The sequence below is a fragment of the Emiliania huxleyi genome (assembly GCF_000372725.1).
Source record: "Emiliania huxleyi CCMP1516 chromosome Unknown EMIHUscaffold_1190, whole genome shotgun sequence".
Taxonomy (NCBI): Eukaryota; Haptophyta; order Isochrysidales; family Noelaerhabdaceae; genus Emiliania; species Emiliania huxleyi.
In genome coordinates, this window is record NW_005201402.1 from 1 (window position 1) to 9,635 (window position 9,635).

The following is a 9,635-nucleotide window of genomic DNA, read 5'->3' on the forward strand; positions in this document are numbered from 1 at the left end:
CCCCCCAAGGGGGGGGGATTTTTTTCCCCCCCCTTGGGGGGGGCCCCTTGTTTTTTTTTTTTTCCCTTTCCCCCCTCCCAAGGGTTCTCGCCCCGTGTTTTTTTTCGCGGGCCTCTTTTCTCCCTTGTGGGGGGGGGCTTCCAACACCCTTAGAACCCCTCCCCCCCCCCCTTTCGGTCGCCTCTCCGCAGGTGCTTTACGTCGACATCGGCCCCCTCTTGTCCAACTGCACCGCTCCAGAGAGAGCCACGCCGTCAGCAGAGAGCTGTCCCACAGGCCCGTTCGTCCACGACATCGCATGCTCGACAGCAAAGGCGCGCCGCAAGCGGATCTCGGCCCGATCTCGCCCGATCTCGCCCGATCTCGGGTCACCTCCCGCCTGCCCCACCGCAAAGGTTTGCCGCACGGAGGGGCGCGACGACCTCGCATGCCACAACACCGAGGGCGCGCGCAAGCAGCGCGGCGGCGGCACCTACCGGCCCGCCGCCAACCGGTGGCTGCTCGTGCCCCCCCCCCCCCCAGCCGGACGCGTCCAGGACACGTCCGCCGCCTTGCGTCCCGCGCAGGTCGCTGCTCGTGCACAACCTCAAGACGCCGAGCGGGTTTGCGTACGCCTGGGAGCACCTGCAGCAGGCGGACTTGCCCTACGACCACGAGGCGAGGTGCTGACTCACTCTCCTTCTCACGACCACTCCTAGTCTCACACCAATCGTACGACCACGAGGCGACTCCCTTCCCGTCCCCCCCACTCCCCTCCCCCCCACGCCTTCCCACGCGCAGAAAGAGATAGACGGAAGAAAGAGAAGAGCGTGGCACGACACCACGAGAGCGCGCGCGACAGCGGCCCTCTCCCCCTCCCCTGCTCCAGGCGTGCATCTCGTCAGTCTTTGCCCGGCGCGGCAACTTTGGGCGAGGCTGGCGCCGCGAGATGAAGACGCAGAGACGAGCCGCGCTGCCGGGGGGCTGAGCTGCGGGACTTTCGTGACTGTGGTCTGCGCGCGCCCACGCAGCGTCAGAGAGTCTTGCGAGGTGCCGCGTGCCGCACGCGCCAGTCAGTGGCCGCGCGGGGTGCGCACCCGCAAAACCCACACGTACACGCAGCAGACTGTGCAGACAGCATTTCAGCATCAGCTCAACACACGCAAGTCGCAACAGTACTTCAAGCCTCTCACGGAACTCTCAACTCACGTGTGTCGTGTGTGGTGTGAAATCGTCTATCAATCTCGCGCGGTGTCACCGTCTCTGTGTGTCTGGGTGTGGAAAATGGCGGAAGGTACATTTTGGTGTGATGATATGCCGTCCTGTTGGCTTCGAAAGACGCCACGCGGAGCGGCGACGCGCATCCCCCCCCCCCCCCACGCCATGCGCAACTACTCCCGCCCCCACTGACGGCCAGCACGGGTGGTCGCGGGGGCGGATAATACACTGTGTGCGCTAACGAGGAAATGCCAATCGTCGCCAAGAGTCTCCAACTCTCGTTCCAATGCCCCCCTCTCGTTCTATTGCCTCTCGACCTTGGACGTCGCCGTCATGCTGCAGGTGAACGATCAAGCGTCGGTTGGGATTTCGTCGCTCGCTTTCGAAGCGGCGTCGTCCGTCTCCCCGTAGTCGAAGGGCTTGTCGGGCGCTGCGTCCGCCGCCCACGGCATAGCATCCGCGCCGTGCTTGGAAACGTCCATGTCGTCATCCGACACGGCCGGCGGCATCTTCGAGCCTTGGCAACCCTGTGCGGGAAGGCAAACACGCGGCGCTGGGAGGGAGGAAACGCGGTCGCTACGCGGTGAGCCCTGCGCAGTGTTTCCGTGCGCTCTCACCATGAACAGCAAAAGAGAGCGGTCTGGGCAAAGAGGAGATGCCCCCAACGGCGTGTTGTTCAGGGGAGCCCTGTGAACGAGAGGTGTTTTCTTTTCACTCTAACTCTCACACTCATTTGGGGCCTGGAGCCCTGTTCACGCGCGCGCGAGACGTGCAGACAGGGTTGCCAGGTGAGAGCGAATGGCGCGGTTCACGCCTCGCACAACAGAGAGAGAGATGCGCTCTGCATTGTGGGACATAAAAGAGAGCGAGTACTTGGCGCTTGGGCGAGTAGGCCGTGCGGTCGACGCTGCCGCGCGCGACTTTGCGCGCGAGGCGGCGCAGCTTGAGAACAGCGGTGGGCGAGTAGCCGCCGCCGAACGTCTCGTGGAGCAGCAGGTTGAAGTTGTTGCGCTTGACAAAGATCGCGTCGTGGTAGAGACCACGATGCCCCTTGACGTAGCCGTGGCCACTCTTGTGGTCGAAGGGTTGGCCGGGCTGCCCGCGCGCCTTGCAGCCCATGTTTAGGCGGCGGGCCTTCTCTCCTCGGTGCTGCCGAAGGCGTAGGAGTGGCCAACGGAGGCGGGCGTGCCGCCGCTCGAGGCGTTGCCAACGCCCGTCGAGGAGGTCTTGAGGAGGGGCGTCCAGAGAGCTTGATTTCATTTACTGAGCCCTGGTCTGACAGCCTGACAGCAAACCCCGGACAGCGCCTGACAGTGCCCGACAGCCTGACAGCGCTGACAGCACTTTCTCTGGCAGTCTGACAGCACGTATCTGACAGCCTGACAGCAGAGCCTGACAGGCGAGGCGCTCCGTCGCTGTCAGACCCTAACGTGACAGCCTGACAGCTGCCTGACAGCCCGACAGCACACAGTGGCCTGACAGCAGCGCTGACAGCCCGACAGCAGCACAGACCGTACACAGTCAGACCCCCCCCGTAGAGCCTCTTTCTTGTGCCCCATGAGGGTATAACAAAACTATTACATGCAAAGACATGTGCATGTACATGTGAGTGTGGTCCATGCAGTCATGGGATGGTCATGGGTCTCTCTCTCAACCCTCCCGCCCCACCTCTGCGGACCCCTCTCCAGCACCGGCGGCTGTGCTACTACAAATGAAGCTACCAGCTACCCTTCTGGTGCCCTACAGTCAATGCCTACGGCGTCTGGGTGGGGGTGGCCGCCGCCGTCTGTGCCGCCGGCGCGGCCTGCGCCTGCGCCGCCATCTGCGCTCCCCAGGCGGCCGCCCCTGCCGGCGTGATCACGCCGTAGGAGGGGGGCAGCTGCGTACCCGCTGGTCTCCTCTTGATAGTGTCATAAGTGTGGCTGGTGTGTGTCAGAGCCTGACAGCACCCCGACAGCTAGGGCAGCCCGACAGCACCACCTGACAGCACCTGACAGTAACAGCCCAACGTCTGACAGCAGCAGCAGCCTGACAGCTCTGACAGCTCCGACAGCGTCTGACAGCAACACCCGACAGCTCCGACAGCACCCGACAGCTACAGAGCCCCTCGCCTGTCAGACACGCACCCGACAGCACCCGACAGCACTGACAGCACCTGACAGCTGGTCTGACAGAGGCACTTGACAGTGCCTGACAGCTGCCCGACAGCCCGACAGATCACCTGACAGCACCTGACAGCCTGACAGCCAGGGCTCAGTTCATTTACTTCATCGCATCCTCCCGGTCCTGCATGGGGTTCTGCGAGGTCGACCTTGTACCCCTCGTTGTACTGCCGGGTGAGCTCTGGTTTCTCCTTGTCACCGTGCACGACCGGCGCGTTGGCCGGGGCGCGCATCGCGTCCGCCCAGGCGGCGAGGACGCCGTCGTGGGGCCGCCAGTGGTGGGCCTTGTTGTAAAGGTAGTCGCCGAAGAAATCGACTGGCATGCCCCGCTCGAGCGCGACCCGAAGGGTGGGAAGCGCCACGGAGAGCCAAAGGCCGAGCTTCCGCTGGAGCTCGTCCTGGAGGGCGTCGGAGGAGAGGGCGGTGGCGTACGTACCGTCGACACGGACATCGAGGGCCTTGCCGGCGAAAGGCGTTGAGGCGGAGATTGAGGCGCGCGGCTTCGCGGTTGTTGACGGCGCTGTCTCCGAGGGACGGGAAGTTCTTGACGTGCACATCCCGCGCCTTGACGAGCTCCAGGTGCGCGAACCAGTCCTTGTGATTGCTGTGAATGTGCGGGGTGAAGGGCTCGCACGCAATCAACCTCGCTCTCCCCAGCGCGCAGCGCCACAGGGCGCATTTCCTTCTCAATGACAAGTTCTCTAGCGCGAAGGACTCTCTCTCTCTTTCTCGAAGGAATATCCACAGAGAATCAACTACAAACTGAAAATCTCTCTCTCTGAGAATCTGAGATATGCGGTGTGTCTTCGTGTCAACATCGAGGCAGCCGGCATTTTTCTCCTGGTTCGTTTGTTTTGTTTCGTGCTCAGCAGGCACATTCATTGGCAAGCAAGCAAGACATTCCGGCCTTCATTCAAAAAAGAAATCGCGCACCCTCTCTACCACGCACGCCAAGCCTTCCCAAGCGGTCCCTCTCTCCGCAGCTCGCGCGCGTGCATGGCGGGGCCATCGGATCTTCCCGCCGCGGCGGACCAAGGGGTTGATGCTCAGACAGCCGCGCTACGTGCGGGCGCCTCCTCCGCGCAGTCCCAGATTTCCTCCAGCTCTGCGCCGACTGGTTGCGGGTCTGCCGCGCCTGCCTCATCTCCCATGAGTGTGGTTGACACAGACTCGGGACGAATCTCACCAGGAATGCGCGGCCCGGCCCAGCTCCCGCGCGCGCTGCGCATCCCTCTTCCCTCCGAGCAACCCTGTGATGCTGCATGGTGGGTGGCAGATGTGCGCCGCCGCCGTGCGTGCCCTACCCGCTGCCGCCACCGGCCGCGCGCCTTCACCCCCCCGCCACCGCCCTTGCCGACTGAGCGAGCGTCGCCGCTGCATCGCCCAAGCGGCGGCAGGCCCATCTGTGTGCGGCCGTGGGTGCGGAGACGGTGGGAAAAAGAGAGGCCCCGCCCCGACAGACGGGTCGCTGGCATACTAGGGGGGGGCCGGTGGTGGGCGGCGACCGCCGCATACCGTCCTATGGCGGCGAGTATCGCTACGCCAGGGAGGACAAGGACGTCGACGTGCAACTGCTGGTTTGCTGCTGTTCGAGTCGTTCACTGAGGGAGGGTGTAGAGGATGTAGAGCGTGTAGAGCGCTGTAGAGCTGTAGAGACGTAGAGCGCTGGAGAGCGCTGTAGAGCTGTAGAGCTCTAGAGCTGTAGAGCTCTACATCCGCCGCGTGACGAGGCGGGTGCGTTGTAGAGCGATGTAGAGCGCGATTTTGCTGTAGAGTTTGTTGTAGAGGCTCTACTTACAGCCAAACCGCCGGGAAGGCAGCGACTCAAAGAGGTCGAGCCGCGCTAATGGGGTGTCTCCGAGCTTACTGGAGCTCTGATGGACGGACCTGACTATCCCTGACACACACAGAGTCACTCTGACAGCACACAACACCCTATAACTGCGTCATGACCAGCCTGCCATACGTCGCCGGTGCCGCATTCGTCGCTGTGCTTCTTTAGCAGGCGGACGTTGCTACCGCCTGTGCCACCGCCATACCCGCCCCCCCGCAGCCGCCGCCGCCCTCGCCGCCGGCGTGGCCGTCGCCGCACGGACCCACACGGACCCTGGGGGACCCAGAATCGCCCCGTCGGAGGCTGGAGTACCCGAGGGAGGGGACCGAGGGAGGGGAGGCGCCGCGAGATGACGGAGGGTCGGCCGGCGAACCGGAGGGCCGAGACCGGAGGGCCCCGGATGGAGCCTGGAGTCAGCTGTCGGAGGAGGCGAGAGACAAGCTGACTGGGCCTCTGCGAGGGGAGTCGGGGCGCACGGGGGCAGCCGGACCACCGTGAACTTACGACAAGGAGGACCTCGCCTCCCCGAGCTCGATGAGGAGCTGGCGGAAGGGGTGGGCGAACCGAGGACGATAGAGAAACCGCGGAAGCGGGCGCCATTCGTCGGCCAAGGAGTGGGGGCCCGGCCGCTCGGGGAGGCGCGACGGCATGCTCCAACGCCACCGCCCTCGCCCGGGGAGACCCGGCCGGGCCGTCGGCGCTTTCGGAGGCGGCGGCATCTGCCGAAGGTGAAGCGGAGTCGAGGCCACAACCGAAGAAGAGGCATCAGAAACGACTGCAGAGGCAGTCTGGCAACGCCCGGAAGGCGAGCAGAGGATCGGGCCAAGCCGAGAGCTCGCCCCGACGGGCGGAGGACGGGATTCTGGGACTGGCGCATGAGGCGTATCCGTGTACGTGCGTGGAGTACAGTGTTGTGTGTCCGTTAGCTCCGAGTAGAGGGGGCGTTCTGCAGTTAAGGGGAGCCCGGTACATGGAACTAACCCTCGGAGACCCGTGTTTACTTTATGGCCCTTTCCCTGCGAACGCGCACCCCCCCCCCCCCCCCGGGCTAGGGCTCTCTTGCCCGCAACCCGTCCCCGAGCATCTGGCCCGCTGGGTGCGCTTCTTAGCTCCCCGGCCCTGGATGTGAGTTGTGAGGTTACCGACTGCACTCCAAGTGCTCTAAGTTCTGCGCTTTGCGGTATGCCGAGAGCATCATCCTCGGGGACAAGGAAAAGCCCGAGGTGACGCGGCACCTCAACGACACGTCCGTGACTGACATCTGCGAGCTCGGCGGCGACTTCGCCACGATGTGGGACGTGCATTACGAGGTCAAGTGCTGGAAACCGCTCATCAAGTCGACGACGGCGGGGAGGGGCTCTTGGGGAAATGGTGGCAATGTGGCGTCGGTGGGCCACCTCTACGGGGGTTTGGAAACACGCTAGACAAGGCGTTGACGGGGGTCGGGGTGCAAGGAGCGTGGCCGTCAAGGTGGACGGACCGCTCGACCACTCGACTGGAAAGAGATGGGTCAAAGACCACGCGTATGGAGACGGGTGGGTCAAGAGGATGCAGGCTGGAAGTGGACGGGGGCGCAGTACTACGACGCGAAGTGGGTCAAGAAAGCCATAACGCGGCTGGTGCTCCCTAAACCTAGCATTCTCCCGAACCCTTAGTGTGTGTTGGTTGCCTCTGTGCTTTCACACCTCGCCCCGTCGTGTCCGTCCCCATTGTGATTGCGGACGTCCCCGACTACGTCGTCTCTAGAGAACGTATACCACCCCTTTCTGGTGTCGACCGCGCCCCTCCCGGGGCACGGCCGAACGGCACGGACCGGACCTAGGGACCGGACGGTTTATGGGGCGGCGTCGGCGAGCGCCTCCTCCTTTGTCGTCCACCACACGCAGCACAGATCTCCATGGCGACGGTGGCGGGCGACGCCGGCCCCTCCGTGGCTCCACCCTTCACGTCCGGATCATGTTCGTGTTCATGTTCATGTTCATGTTCATGTAGTCCCCACAATCGCTGTCGTGGGATTGCTTGTCATTGCGTTGTGTTCTTGTTGCTCAGTCAGCTGTCAGGCACATTGGGTGGGAGAGATGGATTTGAGAGAGACAGAGAGATTTCCCCCTTTCCTTCGTGCTCAGGCACATTCATTGGCAAGCAAGCAAGACATTCCGGCCTTCATTCAAGAAATCGCGCACCCTCTCTACCACGCACGCCAAGCCTTCCCAAGCAGAGAGTGGTATGGGAAATTACGAAACTCCGTGGAATCATCAATTTTTCGGGATCTGAGCCGAGTCTGAGGCTGGTTTGCGGCCAAATTCAGCCAAATTGGCAAAATACCGGGTATTTTGCGGGTATACCTGGGAAAACCCGGGTATACCTGGAAAATACCCGGTATTTTGCCGATTTCTCCGATTTTAGTCAGATTTTGCTTCAGAAGTCGTGGGTAATATTACCACCATCTGATTGTTTTGGCCGTAGAGTGTTTGATTGTTCTGGGGGGCTGTACCAGTAAATGGCCAGCACTGGGCGCTGTCTCCGAGGGACGGGAAGTTCTTGACGTGCACATCCCGCGCCTTGACGAGCTCCAGGTGCGCGAACCAGTCCTTGTGATTGCTGTGAATGTGCGGGGTGAAGGGCTCGCACGCAATCAACCTCGCTCTCCCCAGCGCGCAGCGCCACAGGGCGCATTTCCTTCTCAATGACAAGTTCTCTAGCGCGAAGGACTCTCTCTCTCTCTCTCGAAGGAATATCCACAGAGAATCAACTACAAACTGAAAATCTCTCTCTCTGAGAATCTGAGATATGCGGTGTGTCTTCGTGTCAACATCGAGGCAGCCGGCATTTTTCTCCTGGTTCGTTTGTTTTGTTTCGTGCTCAGCAGGCACATTCATTGGCAAGCAAGCAAGACATTCCGGCCTTCATTCAAAAAAGAAATCGCGCACCCTCTCTACCACGCACGCCAAGCCTTCCCAAGCGGTCCCTCTCTCCGCAGCTCGCGCGCGTGCATGGCGGGGCCATCGGATCTTCCCGCCGCGGCGGACCAAGGGGTTGATGCTCAGACAGCCGCGCTACGTGCGGGCGCCTCCTCCGCGCAGTCCCAGATTTCCTCCAGCTCTGCGCCGACTGGTTGCGGGTCTGCCGCGCCTGCCTCATCTCCCATGAGTGTGGTTGACACAGACTCGGGACGAATCTCACCAGGAATGCGCGGCCCGGCCCAGCTCCCGCGCGCGCTGCGCATCCCTCTTCCCTCCGAGCAACCCTGTGATGCGCGGCCGGCGACACTTCAGCGCCTGCACCTCTGCTCAGATCGCCTCTGCACTCCCTCTTGTTCAGATCGAAGCTCGTCCGCGGCCAAGGACAGCACAATCACCTCCGAGCCCAAGCGCGGCACCTCGCACGTCTTCACCCTCGGCGAGCGGAAGTGGAGCTACACTCGCCATGGGCCGTACTCAGCGCCGCCGCCGGTGCAGCTCGCAGTGAGCGGGTACCAACCCATCTCGTGGTCGGTTCCGCCGACGCCAAAGAAGGGCGGCTCCAAGTCGAAGGGCTCGTCCGGCGACCCCGAGGCGGACGCGAGGCGGCGGCGCCGGAAACGCAAGAAGAGGAGGCGGCAGCGCGCTGAGGAGGCGCGGCTGCTGCCGGCGCTTGCAGCCGCCCGTGGCGACTGCGCTCCAACGTCGCCCGCTGCGCACCAGGCGCTGCGCGCGGCGGGCGCAATCGTCCTCACCAGCGAGGAGGCGGCGCGGCGCTTGGCGAGCAGTGACGCTGCCGCCGCCGCGAGCAGCAGCAGCAGCGCCGGCGCCGGCGGCGCGCCGAGCACCGCAGGGGGCGCGCCGGGCGGAGCGCCGGGGGGCGATCTGGGCGTGCCGGGCTTTCCGGGTGGGCAGGGCGTTGGGCTGGTGCACATGTGCCGCTTCCCGGGCTGCCACAAGATCTTCGCGCTGAGCGACGGGTGTCGCAAGCACGCGCGCAAGATGCACCCCGAGTGGCTGAAGGAGCAGGTGCTGCCTTGCCTTCGCAGTCACTTCCGAGTCACTTCCGAGACGATTCCCTCCCCTTCCTCCGCCACCGCGCACACCTCTGCGGCCGCCCCACCGGGTCATGGACGTCCCTGCTGCTCTTGTCGGGTGCTCCTCTGAGTCTCCCCGCCCGCCACGCCCCCGACACGCCCACAAGACGACTCCTGCCCACACGAGCCGCCCCTCTCCGTCGTCTGCAGGACCGCCAAACGAAGCCCTGCTTCCAGCTCGAGCGGGCATGGCGGGACGGGGCGGCCGCGCACAGCCGCGCGGGGCGGGCGGGGGGCGGTGCGCGCCGCGCCCCGATGCCCGCCCGCCCGCGAGCGCCTGCGCGCCCCAGACGCTCGCGCCACGCTGGTGCTCTAGGCTCGCTCCCGCAAAGCATGCTCGTCAACCCGCCGCAGCCTCAGCCCGGCAGCCCCGCCGCCGCGAGCG

The 9,635-nt window shown here is 64.0% G+C and overlaps 1 protein-coding gene across 1 annotated transcript; it reads left to right on the forward strand.

Annotated features, from left to right (window-relative positions):
• Positions 1-191: 191 nt before the first annotated feature.
• On the forward strand, positions 192-669 carry EMIHUDRAFT_122250 (hypothetical protein; the record flags this gene model as incomplete). The annotated part of the gene is made up of 2 exons (XM_005790659.1): positions 192-493; positions 567-669. Coding segments are annotated over 2 exons (405 nt in total), but the record flags the coding sequence as incomplete, so codon positions are not given.
• Between the last annotated feature and the right edge of the window lie 8,966 nt (positions 670-9,635).